General features: G+C 36.2%; 1 protein-coding gene across 3 annotated transcripts in view; it reads left to right on the forward strand.

Annotated features, from left to right (window-relative positions):
- Nucleotides 1-6853, forward strand: part of P4HA1 (prolyl 4-hydroxylase subunit alpha 1) — an 86961-nt gene extending 80108 nt beyond the window's left edge. For all 3 annotated transcript variants that reach the window (XM_007167686.3, XM_007167685.3, XM_057530361.1), the window contains exons 12-15: nt 921-986; nt 3620-3688; nt 4181-4277; nt 5740-6853. In XM_007167686.3, the coding sequence (XP_007167748.1) occupies nt 921-986; nt 3620-3688; nt 4181-4277; nt 5740-5810 (303 nt within the window). In that variant the 3' untranslated portion in view covers nt 5811-6853. The remainder of the gene's footprint in view (nt 1-920; nt 987-3619; nt 3689-4180; nt 4278-5739) is intronic.
- Nucleotides 6854-22001: the final 15148 nt, after the last annotated feature.

The raw sequence follows: 22001 nt of genomic DNA on the forward strand, positions 1-22001 counted from the left end.
AGATACATAACCGCACCATCACTGTAAGACCCCCTTGCAGTACTGCTCTGTAGCTACATATACCCTTCTGCCTCCCATCCATAACTGCTGGTAACCACTAATCTGTTCGTCACTAAAATTATTTCAGAAATGTTATGTAAATGTCACATACGGCATGTATCCTTTTAAGATTGTCTCTTTTCACTCAGCATAATTCCCTTGAGGTTCATCCATGTTTTTGCAGAACATATCACCAGGGTGTTCCTTTTTTTTGCTGCGTAGTATTCTGTGGTATAGGTATACGACAGTTTTAGTCATTCATCCTTTGAAGGACATTAACGGACAATTTGAGGATATGACAAATCAATGTGTATAAATCTCTGTGTGAAAAATACATGATTTTCATTTTTCTGGGAAAATGCCAAGAGCCTATACTGTATTTTAATTTAGCTTTAAATAGCCAGACGTGAATTCTCCAGCCAGATTAAAGTGCTGACAGACCAAAAGACAGTCAAGAATAGTAGCAGTGACATTTGAATGGATCATGAGTTCAAAGTAAATCTCAAGGTAAATTTTTTTTTACCCACAGAGAATTGACTTTATGAATGTAGCTGAGAGACTCATGTCTTGCTTTTTTGGAAGCTAAAACTATAGGTGTTAATTTTTAAAATAATCTGTGGATCGTAGATATTGGTTCTCATTATATAGGCTAACAAATCTGTTTTTTCCCCCCGAATGGTCTTATCAAAAGTATTCAGTGTACTAGTTGAATCAACAACCAACAAATATCTGACTGCCTGTTGTATATAGTGCACTGAACATCATAAAGGAACCTTTTGGGGCTGTTTTTAGCATACTTTTCAGCATATTAATGATGTTAGTTGCCATTGGAGAATTTGCATTTCTGAATTTTATACCACTGAGTTGTGTTTTATTCACAGAAAGATGAGCCAGATGCTTTCAAAGAGCTGGGGACAGGAAATAGAATTGCTACATGGCTGTTTTATGTAAGTTATAGCTAAAATTTTTAAGTTGGGATTTGATCACATGACTCATTTATTTTGATGTGTTCAGATGTTTGTTCTGTTTAGCTCTTGATTAACATCCTAGTTTAATGTTTTTTTACAACTGAGTAAAGGGAGTTAAGAATTTTTTCTTTGCATTTATAACTTTTTCAGATTGTACTTATTACAACCTGAAGAAGAAAGTTAAAATTATACCTAGTCCCACTATTTGGAGGCAGTGTGATATTTTGGAGTATGCACTGCCATCTATAGTCATCTATAATGTGTATATAAGCAACTCTATGTATTTGTAGGAATTTATGTGTATATATACACATTATCTTAATAAACTTTTATTTTGAATTTATTGATAAATATCATATCAGAAAAGTGTACAAATTTTCACAAAGTGAACACTAGCATAATCAGCACCCAGATCAAGAAATAGTACATTAGAGCATGCTAGAAGCCCTTTCCTCAAGGGTAACCATTCTCACATTGTTCATTGGTTTCAAAACAGTATGATCTTTATTTTTTTAATTGTTTATATATTCATACATATAGAAAAAATTAAGCTTTGATCATAATATTTGCCCCAGTTATCTATTGCTGCATAACAAATCACCCCAAAACTGAATGGTTTAAAGTAACAGTTTGATTCTTATCTTTCATGGTTGTGAGGTTGATTGGGCTTCATTTATGGTTCTTGCTCTGGATCTCTCATGCATTTACAATCAGATGATGGCTGGCACTGGGGTCACCTTAAAGGTTGAGGTTGAGGCTGGTTTTTGGCCAGAATACCAGCATGTGGGCTGGGCTTCCTCATAGCATGAGACTGGATTCTAAGAGCAAGTATCCCCCAAAAGGCAGTACATAACTTTTTTTTTTTCTTTTGGCTGTGTTGGGTCTTCGTTGCTGCACGCAGGCTTTCTCTAGTTGCAGCGAGCGGGGGCTACTCTTCATTGCGGTGTGCAGGCTTCTCATTGCAGTGGCTTCTCTTGTTGCGGAGCACGGGCTCTAGGTGCACAGGCTTCAGTAGTTGTGGCTTATGGGCTCAAGAGCACAGGCTCAGTAGTTGTGGCACACAGGTCGCTGCAACTAGGGAAGGCCTACACGCAGCAATGAAGACCCATGGCAGCCAAAAATAAATACATAAAGTAAATAAACTAAAAAAAAAAAAAGCAGGGCTTCCCTGATGGCGCAGTGGTTGAGAATCTGCCTGCTAATGCAGGGGACACGGGTTCGAGCCCTGGTCTGGGAAGATCCCACATGCCGCAGAGCAGCTAGGCCCCTGAGCCACAATCACTGAGCCTGCGCGTCTGGAGCCTGTGCTCCGCAACAAGAGAGGCCGCGATAGTGAGAGGCCCGGGCACTGCAATGAAGAGTGGCCCCTGCTTGCCACAACTAGAGAAAGCCCTTGCACAGAAACGAAGACCCAACACAGCCATAAATTAATTAATTAATTAATTAATTAATTTAAAAAAAAGCAAAGAAATACAAGAAAATTGATGCTATATTATTTGGTCCAATATCCATAAATGTTAGATTATTTGTGACTATTAGACTATATATTAGATAATTATATCCCCTTTTAGTTATATATAGCATTTTTATTAGATTAGTATTCATTTTTTTCATTATTTGAATGCTTTTCTCAGATGGGCCACATAGCACAACTTTTAAATTTCTCTAAAGTTAATTTTTTCATTGCTTAAGAGCTATTAGCTCTTTGATATCGATTATATATTTATCATGGTAAAATACACTTCTTTATATCACTGAATGCCTTTAGCTTTAAACTGTGTTTGATACTAAGATCAAACTCTTCTTTGGTACAGCATTTGCCTATAAATCACTTGTTTTAGATGTGACTCTTGAATATAGCATATAGTTGGATTTTGCTTTGTGATACATTAGTCTGACTCTACATTCTACTTACGTTGTTTTTGAAAAAAATCTTCACTATATGATCTGTGTTTCCTTTGCCTCATTTTATGCATGTGCTTCTTCAGTTAATTTGGAAGGTTTGTGTTTTTATTCTAATTCACCATTAAGAATATAACTTTAAAAAAAAAAAGAATATAACTTTATAAATCTTTTAATCTTGTATTTTTTAGTTAATATGTGTTGCTACCCTACCATGAGAAATGACAAAACTGGTTTTAGTTTATTACTTTTCTCTTGGTGTTTACTTCTATTTTGTTTGAATTCACTTATTTAAATATTTATTGAATACCTACTGTTTTGAGGCTATTCTTAGCAATAAACAAAACAGATGAAAATTCCTGCCCCCATGGAGATGATATTCTAGTGCTATAGAATACATATTTATACCCCATGTTACTTGATTTGTCAGTTTTAAATCATCTCTTTTTACCTCTGGCTATAAAAGAAATAGCTATCCCAAATTATACCCCAATCTCCCTTGCTAACTTCATCTTTCCTTTGCTTTTATATATCTATGTAAACCTAAATAGCATCGTATTTTTTAGAAACTGACTAGCATGCACAAACCCATTTATGTAAGTAGAAGTCCAGATATTCTCATTCTAGTATTTAGTATCAAATCTACCTCACAGTGGCATGTTTAACTTTATTCTACCAGCACTTTCGATAATACTCTCATCTCTTATTAGATGAGTGATGTGTCAGCAGGAGGAGCCACTGTTTTTCCTGAAGTAGGAGCTAGTGTTTGGCCCAAAAAGGTAAGCTTAGTTTGTTATTTTAATTTGGGAGGGGGGGGGTCCTCTGTATTTTTTTCCCTGAGGAATATATGCACCTATATTTCATAGTCTAAGTAGTAAATAACATTTTTAAAGGTAGTATACTTAAAGACTACATTATGTCTAGGGAAAATTTTAGATATTGTACAATTTACCATGAGTACCTAGAGGTATGAACAACCAGGGATTAGTATTTAGAAGTTTTCATTTCTAAAATGGGTTCCATATGATACTTGCTATTCTAAGATGTGTTAGCTTTGGCAAATACACTTTTTTGTTAAGTAACGCTGATATTAATGCTTTCATGTGATCACCAAAATTTTGTAGATTATATGATACCTTCAGAACTATATTAGAGGAAGATATAGTGCTGCCATAGAGAATTATTTCCATAGAACAGAGGAAAATTTAGTTACTATAAAAAGCAATAACCTGATACTTTGTTTGGGGATAATTTTGTATTATTTTCCACAGGGAACTGCTGTTTTCTGGTATAATCTGTTTGCCAGTGGAGAAGGAGATTATAGTACACGGCATGCAGCCTGTCCAGTGCTGGTTGGAAACAAATGGGGTAAATATTTCCTATATTCTCTTAATAGAATTTGTGATTTTTGTCTCTTATCTAAAAATAATTATAATTTACATCTTAAAAGAAAGTGAAAAAAAAATCCTGACAGATTTGCCTACTATGACTTTAACACTGAAAGGGATTCAACCAAGCAAGTTTCTGATCTTAATATAAATTTGCTTTCAGCAGATCAGATTTTTTATGACATTTTTAACACTATTTCCACTTATTATTTAAGAAATGTTAATTTACTCAAAGTTGAATCTTCCTCTCATGGGGTTCACAGTTGTCTCTTGTAGTAGATACTAATACAAAGATATAAACAGAAGACAGTAACTACTTACTTACATTTAGGGAGGCTTCTTCGAAGTTTAATTTTTATATTTAGTCTTGAAGATAGAGCAGTAGTTTTCCAGGCATGTTAGGGACCAGGGCCAGGAATCATATGAGGCTAGAGAGGTACTCTCAGGTTCATGCAAGTATAGAACTGGCCACATTAAAAAAAAAAAAAAAGAAAGAAATGGGTGAACTTGTTTTTATATAGATTTATTTAACCCCATGTATCTATTTCCGTATGTGTCACTTGGCCACATTCCACACTTCAAGTGCTTAGTAGCTACATGTGTCTAGAGGCTACCGTATTGGACATAGCAAGATTAAGGAGTGATACCTGACCATCAGGATTTAAAAGAACTCCCCTGATGATTACTAATATTTGAGAACCACTGGACTAGAATGAAGAGAGGCTAGTGGAGGAGAGATGAGTTTAGAAGGCTGTTTTCTGTTGTCCAAATGGGTGATGATAAAAGCCTGGACTAAGGCAGCAGCAAAAGGTTTGGAGAGCAAAGAATAGATTGAAGAGATCATAGAAGTAAAATCAGCAGGGTTTGATGAATAAAAGATTGGATACACGGGTTAAGAAAGGTAACAAAGTAGTTAAGAATTAACGAGTGCTAGTTTAAATATCTTATACATGTTGATGCCATTGATTGGGTTCTATGCTATAGAAGGAGGAGGAGAAAGAAATTAATTCCTTTTGGGGTATATTAAAAAACAGTATCTTGGAACAAAGGAAACTTGATGAGCACATAATATGAGAGATTAATCATAGAGTTGTGTTCACTTTTAAAACGTCTTTGTATTAGAAGTGGTATTTTGCAAACAAGTAAAACAGTGTTTTGTTCTGTCTGTACCTACATCTCAAGTCTTACATTGAACATTAGAAACTTTAGGAAATACACATGCACAGATCCTCAAATGTACATACATATATATAAAATCTTTTTTATTTCCAGCATTTAGTGAAGTTCTTAAAAAGACAGCCTAAGTAGCATCTGTCTTTGTCTGGTTTTGGTCTTGAACTTTTTTAGCCCATGTGGAAACTTCATTATAGTCCTAGCTCCTAGGAGTTAATTAAATACTAGTTAGATAGTGGGGGACATTAATATATTATTTTCTTTCACAGTATCCAATAAATGGCTCCATGAACGTGGACAGGAATTTCGAAGACCATGCACCTTGTCGGAATTGGAATGACAAACAGACTTCTCTTTCTCTCCTGTTGTACTCTAATGTGTCTGATACACACATTTCCCAGTCTTAACTTTGAAGAGTTTACAATTGACTAACACTCCATGATTGATTCAGTCATGAACCTCATCCCATGTTTCATCTGTGGACAATCACTAACTTTGTGGGTTTTTTTTTTTCTTTTAAAAGTAACACTTAAAACACCACATCTTACATATGAAACCTTAAAGTTCATTTGGTATCACAGAGGACAAAGCAAGGCAGGGTAAAAAAATGAGGAATTTTTACATTTATGGTATATTTTAAAGACTTTTTTTGGTTGGATAAAAAATACTATTTAAGCATCTGATTATAGTATTTCAGTACATCTCAGTTGGTGGGTGGTAGGCTAGAATGGTCCGTGTGATTAAGGAACAGATGCCGTATAGTATGTACCTAGGTATTATGTTTACCTAGTCTTAACTCCCTTCTGGATCTGCCTGAAAACTAGGAATAAACTAGCCCTGTAAACTGGGTTCCATACAATGTTTGCCCCTCCATATGCTATTCTAATTTGATTTTTTTTTTCTCCCATGTCATTTTTAAAGTATGCTTTACTTTACCAATCCCCTTCTTTCCTAGCTCCTCTGTGGTGAATTAAATCTGAGTTACAATACTTTGATTTAAAAAAAAATTTTTAACAGAAGGTCCTACATTAAAAGAAGACTGGGCCTTCTTAACTAAAATGATCATGACCTTAGTCTGTTTCTTGTTTTTCTTAAATGACTGATGATTTTGTCCAAAAAATTTTACTGTTTTTCTTAGTGCTAATTCCTTGCCTCTTATTTCAGCTACCTACAGCGGGGGATGATGATGTTGGCATTCGGATTAAAAAAATATCGTGCCTTAGGAGACTGGAAATTTTAAAATGTACAAGTCCTTTCAATGATGAGGGAATTGATAAAAAAGGAGTTTTTCCTAAAAAGCCAAAATGTTTGTTTTTTCAATTCTGAAATGTGTTGTGACAAGTGACCTATTTATGATCTTAAATCTTTTTTTTTTTAAATGTTTCCGTTTTCTGTGTGGTATTTTTCGTATTTAAATGTGAATGTGTGCTATAGCAATAACAGGTTATTTCTTTAGAATTAGAACTTAGATTTATCCTCCTGATTTTCATTCACTCTAAAGTCACATTGTTATGGTAGAAAATTAAGGCTCTTTTAACTTTCAGATATTTAATCAATCAAAATATGTTACCTTCAAAGGGAGCTCTACAACTTTATTACTATGGTTATGGAGTTTTTACAGTAATGCTACTTAAGATTTTCTGTTGTTCAAATACATGGTATGGTAGTAGAAAGCTCTGAACCTAATGAAGTATGTTAATTGACCCTTTAACCTTTATATTTCTTATGGTGAATCATAGTTCACATAAGGGCTCTTTATCCTTTATGCAGTATTTAAATAAGGAAGAATTTGGTTAATTCTCTGGGAAAGAGGGTATTACTTCACCAGTTTTTTAAAAAAAGTGAACTGTGAACTTTATTTCTCCGAACTATCCTTTGTTCCACTACAAGTACTTTAGTAAGAAATATTGAGAATTAAGTTCATTAATCTAATCAGATTTTGTGACCACAGATTTTTTAAAAATCTTTTTTAGATGGAAGCAATGTAAATTCAAAATTGAAGAAATAAAATGGGTGTTCAAAGAAAGGATACTAATCCTTAATTGCCACGTGTTTTAGAAAGTAGAATAAAAAATATCTATTTCACACGGAAACAACATATTCCATAATCTTACAAATTTCATTATATTCAACCCCAAACCCCACACAGGGATTGGTAAACTCTTGTCAGTGTTAGGTCTTACAGAACCCTCCCAAGTTTCATAATTACCAACTATTTTTCTTTCCAAATGAAAAGGAGAAAAATATTCCAGTATCAAACTTTGCAATCCTTTTTTTTAATGCTGAACTTTAAAATAAATGAGGGCTAGAGCTATCACTGGAAAATGTGGAAACTGTGGTTTCCTCACCAACCCTAAGTGTCCATCCTTTAAGATTGGAAGTTTCATCATTCATTAACTTTAACCATGAGTTATCACCAGTATCACCAAGTTAGCTGAAGTTAACTGGAGTTAACTGAAGTATCCACCAGAACACTCAATCAGCAGGGTAAGTAAATGTCATAACTATGTAATAACCTACTAGGATTATTTAAAAAAATAATGAAGTGACTTTAAGATTCTTCAGAAAGCTAGATGGTAAATGCAGTAATGAAAGACACAACCAACCATATACTTTGGTGAATTTATAATAAAATGGTTACTGCAGTATAAAAGGATTGAGAAGAGTTGTTGTAAGCAGTAAACACACACACATATAAAAATATAATACCTTATATATGTGTGTGTATATAAGATATATATTATTGCTGCTGAGAAGAATCTAAATATCCTTACAGAGTCATGTGTTGCTGGTTATATGTAAATTCCATGCCAGGTTTCCACTTAAGTCCATATAGCTGAAAAATGAACAACCCATGTGTAGGACCTAATGAGCTAAACAACTGAATGACTAGATGGCTGCCATTAAGAAACTTACAGTGTAATACCAAAATAACAACAACAACAAATACCCAATCATGATTAAATAACTAAATCACTTGAGAAGGAATAAACAGAATTATGAAATGGAGATTGCTAGGAGAAAGCGGAAAGAAAAATGACATCTTAGTCTGGATGCCCAGCAGCACGAGAACCAATCCCTTCTCTTGGCAGCACTTTCTTCACTGGGGTAAAAGTTTGTTATTTAGCAGGAGCAGTACTGGGTAACTTAGAGAAATAAGAATGAATTGTCAGCACTAGAGAGTACTGTTTATTAAATTATCAGATTTATCAGAATGAAATAGATTTCATATTCCAATTTCCTAATGTCCTTGGATATTTTTCTACCACACTAATGAGTTTTGCAAAAGTAACTGTAGTAGAACCATAAATTTCTTGGCTGCCTGCTTTATTGACTTTTATTTGAGGACTTGGAAGTTTACTTTCTGTGTGAATGTAGCCTTCAATTAAATATACATTTTGATGCAGGAAGACTAAGTTGTAAAAAAAAAAAAATAGGTAGTTTTATCAAATGTGAAAGTTTAAATAAAAGGAACCACTGAAAAGGAGTGGTAGTCTTTATATCCTTCTTTTTGAGGCCTTGTTGAATTCGCATTGCAGCACTGTTCTATTGAAGTCAGTTGTACAAAACAAGATAATCACAGATAAAATGAGCTCTAAAATCTGAAAAAAGAAAATCCTTAAATTTTGTCATTTGGTTGTTCCAATTCCTAACAGGCTTGTTTATAATACAAATCTGTTTTAGGCTAAGCACTTTAAAAGATTCAGAATAGAACATTTTAAAGAGAATATGTAGAGTGATGTACACCTTGACATTTCATGGCTTTTTAGGGAGATGAATTTTATCTTTAGTCAGTTTCTTCTAGAAAAGGCATTCACTTATTTAAGTCTACAAAGAGCCAAAATTATTATTTTAATATCTACCTTAAAGTCATAAACGTAATTAAGCTCCATTGCAATATAGGTTTTACATGGGTTTGGATATATCATGGGTTAAATCATATTATGTAAATAACCTTATAGTTGTTAACTCTTAGAAGATGAAATAATTAAATTCACCTATAAAGTAAGTTATGTTCTATTTTTACTTTACATTTAAAAGGCACAAAAGTTAAGGCTCTGTAACATGAAACACCTTTCAGATTTTTATCATGAAATTGGAAAAAAGTTCTTATTAAAAATAATCAGTGTTATCTTTCCCACATTCCCTTTTCAATTCTGCAACTATAGGAAAATAGTCTATGGAAAAGTTGAAGTAAGGCAATCATTAAAAGTGCTCTGAAACAGTCCTACTTAGAGTGTGGCTTGCAAAAGAGTTGCCATGGGGTGTGTTACTGTTCCACAATGAGATAAGGAGATTACATCAAAATGTAAATACAGTACATCCATAACTACATGGTTTTGTTCAGTTGACTTTTTTCATAGCAAGATTATCAAGATGAAGAAAGCAGTGTGTTATTTACGTTGTGGTACAAGCTCCTTATATCTCAGTGAGAACTGGCTTTAAATAGCATTGCTCTAGAACAGTACAAATTTTGTTTGATTCTACATTTTTTTTTTTTAATTTTATAGCTACTTTTTAAAATTTTTATTTATTTATTTATTCTTGGCTGTGCTGGGTCCTCGGTTCGCGCGAGGGCCCTCTCCAGTTGCGGCAAGTGGGGGCCACCCCTCATCGCGGTGCGGGGACCGCTCTTCATCGCGGTGCGCGGGCCTTTCACTATCGCGGCCCCTCCCGTTGCGGGGCACAGGCTCCAGACGCGCAGGCTCAGCAGTTGTGGCTCACGGGCCCAGCTGCTCCGCGGCATGTGGGATCTTCCCAGACCAGGGCTCGAACCCGTGTCCCCTGCACTAGCAGGCAGACTCTCAACCACTGCGCCACCAGGGAAGCCCTGATTCTACATTTTTAACAGCACTAAAGAGTTTCATATCTGTGGTTTGGATCTTGGTGGGGTAGTGGGAGCAGACTTTTTATGTCATGGCATAATGGCAAAAACAATTCAGAATATTAATTAGCTTAGCATATAATGTATCAAGGAATCAACATACTATCCTTAGGGTGATAGATTTGGATCAACATTTCCTCTAGTTCTAAGACCACTTAAACTTAATGTGACTTATTCTTGTTGGTATAAGACATATTTAAGAACATCGGTTCTAGAGGAAGCTAGTGGACTAGGAAGCTCCAGACCTTTGTTCCCCCATGGAAACATGAAACCAGCAACTAGAGCCTGGATGAAGTAACTTTATAGAGGTCTGGAAAACAGCCAAAGGTTTAAATTAACCAAGTGAAAGCCAAGTTAAGAAAAAGCCATGTTCAAAGTGGTAGGAAATTTCACAGTGTTTTTACTTAACCTTGCCTCACCCCAAACCTGGTACAGCACAGGTGGGAGGAAGTAGCTGCCCCATTCCCAGTTTTTTTTTTTTTTTTTAAATATTTATTTATTTATTTATTTATGGCTGTGTTGGGTCTTCGTTTCTGTGCGAGGGCTTTCTCTAGTTGTGGCAAGCGGGGGCCACTCTTCATCGCGGTGCGTGGGCCTCTCACTATCGTGGCCTCTCTTGTTGCGGAGCACAGGCTCCAGATGCGCAGGCTCAGTAATTGTGGCTCACGGGCCCAGTTGCTCCGTGGCATGTGGGATCCTCCCAGACCAGGGCTCGAACCCGTGTCCCCTGCATTGGCAGGCGGACTCCCAACCACTGCGCCACCAGGGAAGCCCCCAGTTTTTATCTTTAACCAGAAGGAGCAGAGCAGATCTTGTTTGTAACCTTTTAATCTGTCTGGAAGCTGCATGAAGGACTGGTCTTTTTCACTTAATTCAGAGCTCAGAAGGAAAAGGGTATAGCTGGGAAAAGCCCTGGGAAGCATCAGACACTGCTTGTTAAAGCTGCAGAGGAACTACAGACCTGGAGTAGCCTGATGCAAGAGATTACAGGTAGTGGAATACAATAGAAGGCCCTGAAAAGTGGCTGGATGAGACTTCCAGAGAAAACAAGACTTTAAAAAGCAGCCATGTATATGGGGAGATGGAGAAAAGCATCAACAAAGGTCCAGGCAAGATGCATGCCAAGAAAAGACCTTGAACCCCATGCTGATCCCAAGGATTCAAATATGCTCTTCTGCAAAGACTGGGAGAGGCTACTCTTTCAAGTACCTAATTTTCAGCACCCCCCCCCCCCACCACACACACACAAATCACAAAGCATACATAGAAACAGGAAAACATTTCTCATTTCTCCCATTCAGAGGGAGAAAATTAATTGGAAGAAACCATCCCTGAAGAAACACAGACACTGGATGTACTAAACTAAGAGTTTAAAACGCCTGTTTTAAATATGCTCAAAGAGCTGAAGGAGAACATAGACAAAGAGCTAAAAGAAGCCAGAAAATGATATATGAACAAAATAAGAATATCAACAAAAGGATAAAAATTATGAAATTAGTTTAAAAGAACCAACAATAATTCTAGAGCTGAAAAATAAGTGAATTGAAAAATTCACTAGAGGGGTTCAACAGCAGGTTCAAATAGGCAGATGAATAAATCAGCAAACTTGGGGACAGGTCATTTCAAATTATCAAGTCAAGTCCAAGGAGCAGAAAGAATGAAGAAAAGTGAACAGAGCCAATGGGACTTACATGACACCATCAAACAGCCCAGTATATACATTATGTGAATCCCTGAGGAAGAAAGAAAATTTCTGAGAGATCATTTGAAAAAATAATTGTCAATTATTTCCCAAATTTGTAGTCATGGATTGACAAATTCCAGAAGTTTATAAAGAATTCCAAGTAGGATAAACTCAGAGAAAACCCTGAGACATATTATAATCATAGTACATAGTAAATCTATTCTACAAAAATGAGGGAGAAATTAAGACATTTCCAGATAAATAAAAGCTGAGGGAGTTCATTACCTCTTGACCTGCCCTACAAGAAATGCTTCAAGTTAAAAGGACTCTGGACATTGACTGGAAATCATATGAAAATATAAATATCTATAATAAAGGTAACTATATGGAACAACAGAAAAATCAACATTGTGATTTTGGTTTACAACTCCACTCTTTTTTCCTAGAGGATTTAGAAGACAAATGCATAAAAAATTATAAATATGTTAATGAGTACAATATATAAAGCTGAATTTGTGACTTCATTAACATAAAGGGGAGTGGATCTGTAAAGGGGTAGAGTTTTTGTGTGGGGTTGCAGAAACTGTTATTAATTCAGATTAGATTGTTATAACTTTAGGATGTTATGTGTAGTCCACGTGCTAACCATAAAGAAAGTATCTATAGAATATACACAAAAGGAAATGAAAAGTAATCAAAACGTGTCATTACAAAGAAAGTAAACAGAAAAGAAGGCAGTAATAGAGGAAATGAGGGACAAAAAAAGCTGTAAGATATAAAGAAAAAATGGCAAAAGTAATTTTGCCATCCCTAGCAGTAATTACTTTAAATGTAAATGGATTAAACTCCCCGATCAAAAGACGTAAATTGACATAATGGATAAAAAACACGACCTAAGTATATGCTGTCTTAAAGAGACTCACTTTATCTAAAGACATGCATAAGTTGGAAGCAAAAGGATGGGAAAATATATTCCCTATCAAAATCCCAATGATTTTTTTTTACCCATCATAAAATTAATATGTGGGTATAGAGGGAGCAGATCTCAAGACAATAAAAGCTATTTATGACAAATCCACATCCAATATAATACTCACTGGTGAAAAGCTGAAATCCTTCCTGATAAAACCTGGAACAAGACAAGTATCCCCACTCTCACCTCTTCTATTCAACATAGTATTGGAAGTCCTAACCACAGCAGTCAGACAAGAAAAAGAAATAAAAGATATCCAAATTGGAAGAGAAGAGGTAAAATTATCATTATATGCAGCTGGTATGATATTGTATGTAGAAAACCCTAAAGACTCCACACAAAAACTACTAGAACTGATAAACGAATTCAGCAAGGTAGCAGGATACAAGATTAACATACAGAAATTGGCTGCATTTCTTTATGCCAACAATGAAATATCAGAAAGGGAATGTTAAAAAAAAATACCTTTTAAAATCACACCCCCAAAAATAAAATACTTAGGAATAAAGCTGACCAAGGAGGTGAAAGACTTATATGCTGAGAACTATAAAATATTAATAGAAGAATTTGAAGATGATTCAAGGAAATGGAAAGATATCTCATGCTTTTGGATTGGAAGAATATTATTAAAATGGCCATACTACCCAAAGCAATCTACAGATTTAATGCAATCCCTATCAAATTACTCATGACCTTTTTCATGGAACTAGAAAAAATAATCCTAAAATTCATATAAACCAAAAAAGACACAGAATCACCAAAGCAATCCTGAAGAAAAAGAACAAAGCCAGAGGCATAACCCTCCCAGACTTCAGAAGATACTACAAATCTACAGTAATCCAAACAGCATGGTACTGGCACAAAAACAGACATACAGATCAATGGAACAGAATAGAGAGAGAGCCCTGAAATAAACCCACACACCTACAGTCAGTTAATCTTTGACAAAGGAGGCAAGAATATACAATGGGAAAAAAACAGTCTCTTCAGCAAGTGGTGCTGGGAAAGTTGGACAGCCACATGTAAATCAATGAAGTTAGAATACACCCTCTCACCATACACAAAAATAAACTCAAAATGGCTTAAAGACTTAAACATAAGGCACGACACCATAAAACTCCTAGAAGAGAAAACAGGCAAAACATTCTCTGACGTAAATCATACCAATGTTTTCTTAGGTCAGTCTCCCAAGGCAATAGAAATGAAAATGAAAATAAACAAATGGGACTTAAACTTACAAGCTTTTGCACAGCAAAGGAAACCATAAGCAAAATGAAAAGACAACTCACAGAATGGGAGAAAATAATTTGCAGATGATGCAATCGACAAGGGCTTAATTTCCAAAATACACAAACAGTTCATACAACTCAATAACAAAATAAACAACCCTATCCAAAAATGGGCAGAAGATTTAAATAGACATTTCTCCAAAGAAAACATAAAGATGGCCAATAGGCACATGAAAAGATGCTCAACGTTGCTAATTATTAGACAAATGCAAGTCAAAACTACAATGAGCAGAAGGGCCCCCCTTGTGCACACCACCTCCACAGACAACCGTCACCACATGATGGCCCAATTACAGCAGCACCGGCCACTGCTGTCTCCCCCATTCTACCTCTCCTCGACCCAACCCAGAGGGGTCAGAAACTGCTGCTAGTTTTCCAGCCTGAAGTAGGCCCAAGCTCAGAAAGGGGGAAATTTAGAATTTAAATTAATTTGGATTTTCAAAAAAAAAAAAAAACTACAATGAGGTACCACCTCACACCAGTCAGAATGGCCATCATTAAAGAGTCTACAAATAACAAATGCTGAAGAGGGTGAGGAAAAAAGGGAACCCTCCTACACTGTTGGTGGGAATGTAAGTTGGTGCAGCCACTGTGGAAAACAGTATGGAGGTTCCTCAGAAAACTAAAAATAGAATTACCATATGATCCAGCAATCCCACTCCTGGGCATATAGCCAGACAAAACTATAATTCAAAAAGATACATGCACCCCTATGTTCATAGCAGCACTATTCACAATAGCCAAGACATGGAAACAAGCTAAATGTCCACCAACAGATGAATGGATCAAGAAGATGTGGTACATATATACAGTGGAATACCACTCAGCCATAAAAAGAACAAAATAATGCCATTTGCAGCAACATGGATACAACTAGAGATTATCATACTAAGTGAAGTAAGTCAGACAGAGAAAGACAAATACCATATGATATCACTTATATGTGGAATCTAAAATACGGCACAAATGAACCTATTTATGAAACAGAATCACGGATATTGAGAACAGACTGGTGGTTGTCAAGGGGGAGAGGGTTGTGGGAGGGATGGATTGGAAGATTGGGGTTAGCACATGTAGGCTTTTATATATGGAAGAGATAAGCAGCAAGGTCCTACTACTGTATGGCACGGAGAACTATGTACAAAATCCTATGATAAACCATAATGGAAAACAATATGAAAAAAAGAATGTATATATTGTATAACTGAATCACTTTGCTGTACAACAGTAATTAACACAACATTGTAAATCAACTGTACTTCAAAAAAATAAATAAATAAAATTAATATGGAATCAAAAGGGACCCTAAATAGCCAAAATAATCTTGAAAAGGAGTAACAATAGAAGTCTCACACTTCCTGATTTCAAAACTTACTACAAAGCTACAGTAATCAAAATAGTGTGATACTGGCATAAAGACATAGACAATTAGTATAGAATAGAGAGCCTAGAAATAAATCCACATAACTCAACAAAATATAACCCAATTTAAAAAAAAAGATCAAGGACTTGAATAGACATTTCTCCAAAGAAGAAATACAAATGTCTAATCAACACATGAAAAGATGCTCAACATCACTAATGACTAGGGAAATGCAACTCAAAACCACAATGAGGGGGCTTCCCTGGTGGCGCAGTGGTTGAGAATCTGCCTGCTAATGCAGGGGACACGGGTTCGAGCCCTGGTCTGGGAAGATCCCACATGCCGCGGAGCGGCTGGGCCCGTGAGCCACAATTACTGAGCCTGCGTGTCTGGAGCCTGCGCTCCGCAACAAGAGGGGCCGCGATGGTGAGAGGCCCGCGCACCGTGATGAAGAGTGGCCCCCACTTGCCACAACTAGAGAAAGCCCTAGCACAGAAACGAAGACCCAACATAGCAATCAATCAATCAATCAATTAATCAATAAAAAAAAAAAAATAAATCTTTAAAAAAAAAAAAAAAACCACAATGAGATAAACTCTCACACTCTTTAAGATGACTATTATCACAAAAAATAAAAAATAACAAGTGTTGGTGAGGCTGTGGAGAAATTGGAATCTTCACACATCGCTGGTGGGAATGTAAAATAGTTTAGCCACTATATAGTCCTCTTCTGGGTATATATCCTAAAGTAATGAAAGCAGAGATTCAAAGAGATATTTATTTGTACACTCACTTTAATAGCAGCAGTATTTACAAGAGCCAAAAGGTGGAAGCAGCCCAAGTGTCCATCAACAGATAAATGGATAAATAAAAGATAAAAAGGAAGACAGTTTTTAAAATAAAAAAGAATTTAATAAAACAATCCAAAAGAAAATGAAACTGAAAATAAGCAAAGAAGATCTAACAGAGATCATGGGAATCCCTAAATAAACAACAAAACCAAGTAAAGAGAATCATGCTTAAAGTTATATTTCAAGAAAACTGTCTGTAGTATGCCTGACATTAAGCTTTTGAGTGCTGAGACATCCATTTCAAAGGCATCCATCTTGAATAACCATATTGCCAGCTATATGACACAGCTACAAGCAAAACAACTAGATAAGGAATCAGGCTGCCCCACACATGAAGTTTCCCTTTTAGAAAGCCCTGTGTCCTAGATAAATGACCACCTGAGCATACCTGCTTTTCACTTCCCATGCCCTATTCCCACTCTTATACTTGAAGCTTGCCAATAAAGAGTGAACCCACAAAATCTCAGGCACCCCACCCTCAGAACTTAATAAAGGCAGACCACCAGGTTTGTGCTCCCTCCCTCCCACTCTACCCGTGACCTACTGTGTGGCCCTTGGTAGTGCTGTGTACCCTCTAGGATATTTGAGTAATCTTGTTCTTCAAAGTTCCCTGATGGTTTTTGCTGAGGTGCTCCCTGCAATCATAGTAAGAACAAGGGCTGGTCCAGCCACAACATTGGCTCCAGTCCAGAAAACGTCTGCGGGGGCTCCCACAAGTAATAGGGACCCAGGCAAGTGTCTCAGGTATTCCTACCCAATAGCGTCACTATTAGTAGGCTGGGACGGACACAATACTTTCTTAAAATAAAAACGTTTAAAACTATATATTGAAAGAGCACATTGTGTACCAGAGAATAACAACTCAGAATGACCAACATCAATACATACTCGTAAAATGACCAGATTTTAAAGAGCAAAAAATTTCCTTTGAGCATTTTGGCAAAAAGACCACGTTACTTATAAGGGAGAGAGAATTAGATCATTAGTAGATGTTGACAGCAACACTTTATCCCAGAAGAAAATGGATATAAAATATATTTAAGGTAGTCAAGGAAAGAAAATGTGAACGAAAGGTTTTATATCCAGCATAACTACCCTTTAAGTATAAACGGCACAGACAAATCTATCAATATGCAAGAACTCAGAAAATATTGTTCCTGTGACACTTTCTCAAGAAATCTAGAGAATGAACATCTGACACCAGAATGGAAATTAGTTAGATATGAAAGATGATGAAAATACTAATTATCAAACCCATAGGATATAGCAGCAACTACAGAAAAATATTTAACTTTTAACATTTACAGTATAAAACCAAAAAAAAAAGATTTAAAATTAGTGTATTTATGGTGCAGCTACTATGAAAAACAGTATGGAGGTTCTTCAAAATATTAAAAATAGAACTACCATATGATCCAGCAATTCCACTTCTGGCTATTTATCTGCAGGAAATGAAAGCACTAACTCGAAAAGATATAGGCACCCTCATGTTCTTTGCAGCATTGAACATGAAAGCAATGTAAGTGTCCATCAGTGGATGAATGGACAAAGAAAATGTGATATATACACACAATGAAATATTAATCATCCATAAAAACGTAAATTTTGCCATTTGTGACACCAGAGATGGACCTTCAGGATGTTATGTCAAGTGAAATAAGTCAGACAGAGAAAGATAACTACTATATGATCTTACTTATATGTGGAATCTAGAAAGATAAAACAACAACAAAATACCTAAACTCATAGATACAGAGGACAGAGTTAGTGGTTTCCAAAGGTGAGGGATGGGGGTGGGGGTCAAAATAGGTGAAGGAGGTCAGGAAGTACAAACTTCCAGTTATAAGATAAAGAAGTCACATGGAAAAAGTGTAACTCTGTGTGGTGATGGATGTTAATGATTTACTGTGGTGATCATTTTGCAATATATATTAAGTATTGAATGATTATGTTGTACACCTAAAACTAATATAATGTTATGTGAGTTACATCTCAAAAAAAAATTATTAGTCCCAAGTGTCAGTAGTGCCAAGGTTGAGAAACCCTGATCTAAGTCACTTGATCAAGAACAGCTGAAAGAAATGTACTCATTGTGATGAAGTGCTGGTTTGAAGAACTTGTCTTTAAAATCCTCAGGTTGTATAACAGTTGAGCCTGCTAGATGTATTCATCAGATATCATGTTCTTCATCCTATTCCTTTTTTTCTTGGAACATTAAAGGTATTATAAAAACCAAAAAAAGTAATAATAAAATAAATGTATTCAATTAGAAAAATAGAGAAAACCTTTAGTAAGTATGATGGAAATAATTCGTGCCTAGATGCAAGTTTACAGCACCAAATGTCTACATTAGAAAGAAGAAAGGTCCAAATTTAACAACCTGGTTTCCACTTTAAGAAGCTGGAAAAGCTATACAATGGGGAATATTACTCAGCAATAAAAAGAAATGAAGTAGTTTCTCTGGTGGCGCAGTGGTTAAGAATACGCCTGCCAATGCAGGGGACACGGGTTTGATCCCTGGTTCGGGAAGATCCCACGTGCCGCGGAGCAACTAAGCCCGTGCGCCTGCGCTTTTGAGCCTGCGAGCCACAACTACTGAGCTCAGGTGCTGCAACTACTGAAGCCCGCGTGCCTAGAGCCTGTGCTCTGCAACAAGAGAAGCCACTGCAATGAGAAGCCCACACACCACAATGAAGAGTAGCCACTGCTCGATGCAACTAGAGCAAGCCCACGCACAGCAGCAAAGACCCAACACAGCCAAAAATAAATAAATAAATAAATAGGAAATAGGTTTTTTTAAGAAAAGAAATGAAGTAGTGATACATGCTACAAGATGGATGAACCCTAAAAATATACTAAGCAAAAGAAATTCATCACCGAGGACTGTATATTGTATGATTCCATATATATGAATGTCCAGAATAGACAAATCTAAAAAAGAAAGCAGATTAGTGGTTGCCTGGGGTGGGGAAATTAGGTAGTGATGGCATTAGGTTTCTTTTTGGGTTAATGAAAGTGTTCTCAAGTTGACTGTGATGATGAAAACACAATTCTTTGAATATACCTAAAGTCATTAAATAGTACATTTTAAGTTGTTCACTTGTATGGTATGTGACTTCTGTTTCAATAAAAGTTGGGTTTTTTTTAAAGACTAGAAAGGAAGAACAAATTAAACCAAAAGTAAGCAGAAGAAAACTAAGAGCAAAAATAAATGAAAGGAAAATAGACAAACTGTAGAGAAATTCAGTGAAACCAAAAGTTATTTTCTTAAATCCATCAATAAAAATTGATAAATCTTTAGACTGATAAAGAGCCAAGAGAAAAGAAACAAATTACCAATATCAGGCATCAAAAAAGGGACATTACTACAGTTTTTACAAGCATTAAAAGGATAATGGAGGGACATCCCTGGCGGTCCAGTTGCTAAGACTTCACCTTCCAATGCAGGGGGTGAGTGTTCAATCCCTGGTCAGGGAGCTAAGATCCCACATGCCTCGGGGCCAAAAAAACAAAACATAAAGCAGAAGCAATATTGTAACAAATTCAATAAAGACTTTAAAAATGCTCCACATCAAAAAAAAATGATCATGGAATATTATGAACATCTTTATATCAAAAATTAGGGGCTTCCCTGGTGGCGCAGTGGTTGAGAATCTGCCTGTTAATGCAGGAGACACGGGTTCGAGCCCTGGTCTGGGAAGATCCCACATGCCGCGGAGCAACTAGGCCCGTGAGCCACAACTACTGAGCCTGCGCGTCTGGAGCCTGTGCTCCACAACAAGAGAGGCCACGACAGTGAAAGGCCTGCACACCATGATGAGGAGTGGCCCCCACTTGCCACAACTAGAGATAGCCCTCGCACAGAAATGAGGACCCAACACAGCCATAAATAAATAAATTTTTAAAAAAATTAGACAATTTATTGACAAATTGACAAATTTATTTTATTTATTGAAATTGACAAATTTCTTGAAAGAAAAATTACCAAAATTTACTCAAGTAGAAACAGTCTGGATAGCCCCATTTCAAGTAAAGAAATTGAATTAATAATTAAAAACATTATCACATTATCCCAAGAATGTAAAGATGGTTCAATATTTTTAAAATCTGATGGCCAAAAAGCACATGAAGAGATGTTCAGTATCACCTCACACCAGTCAGAATGGTCATCATCAAAAAGTCTACAAACAATAAATGATGGAGAGGGTGTGGAGAAAAGAGGACCCTCCTACACTGTTGGTGGGATGTAAATTGGTACAGCCACTATGGAGAACAGTATGGAGGCTCCTTAAAAAACTAAAAATAGGGCTTCCCTGGTGGTGCAGTGGTTAAGAATCTGCCTGCCAATGCAGGGGACACGGGTTGAAGCCATGGTGCAGGAAGATCCCATATGCCACAGAACAACTAAGCCCGTGAGCCACAACTACCGAGCCTGCGCTCTAGAGCCCGTGAGCCACAACTACTGAAGCCCACGTGCCACAACTACTGAAGCCCACGTGCCTAGAGCCTGTGCTCTGCAACGAGAGAAGCCACCACAATGAGAAGCCCACGCACTGCAATGAAGAGTAGCCCCTGCTCACCGCAACTAGAGAAAGCCTGCGTGCAGCAATGAAGACCCAACACAGCCAAAAATAAAATAAATAAATTTTTAAAAAAGAGACTTGAAAAAAACCTGAAAGTAGAAATACCATATGATCCAGCAATTCCACTACTAGGCATAGATCTAGAGAAAAGCATGATTCGAAAACATATATGCACCCCAATGTTCACTGCATCATTATTTACAATAGCCAAGACATGGAAGCAACCTAAATGTCCATCAACAGAGGAATGGATAAAGAAGATGTGGTACATATATACAACACAATATTACTCAGCCATAAAAAGAACAAAATAATGCCATTTGCAGCAACATGGATGGACCTAAGAGATTATCATACTAAGTGAAGTAAGTCAGACAAAGACAAATATCATATGATTTCATTCATATGTGGAATCTAATTTTAAAAAATGATATAAATGAACTCATTTACAAAACAGAAACAGACTCACAGATTTCAAAAACAAACTTATGGTTACCAAAGAGGAAACGTGGAGAGGGGGGATAAATTAGGAGCTTGTGATTAACATACACACACTACTATATATAAAATAGATAACCAACAAGGACCTAAAATAGATAACCAACAAGGACCTAATGTATAGCACAAAGAACGATACTCAATATTCTGTAATAACCAATATGGGAAAAGAATCTGAAAAAGAATGAATATATGCATATGTATAACTGAATCACTTTGCTGTACACCTGAAACTATCATAACATTGTAAATCAACTATACTCCAATAAAATTAAAAAATAAAAATAAAATAAAATCTGTTAATTGAATCCACAGCCTTAATAAAGGTAATATTAATTGTTGGGGAAGGTGTTTGTCATCCATACATGATTTAAAAAAAAAACAACTTGGAAACTGGAAGTAGAA

Source organism: Balaenoptera acutorostrata, chromosome 16 (assembly GCF_949987535.1).
Source record: "Balaenoptera acutorostrata chromosome 16, mBalAcu1.1, whole genome shotgun sequence".
NCBI classification, from domain to species: domain Eukaryota; kingdom Metazoa; phylum Chordata; class Mammalia; order Artiodactyla; family Balaenopteridae; genus Balaenoptera; species Balaenoptera acutorostrata.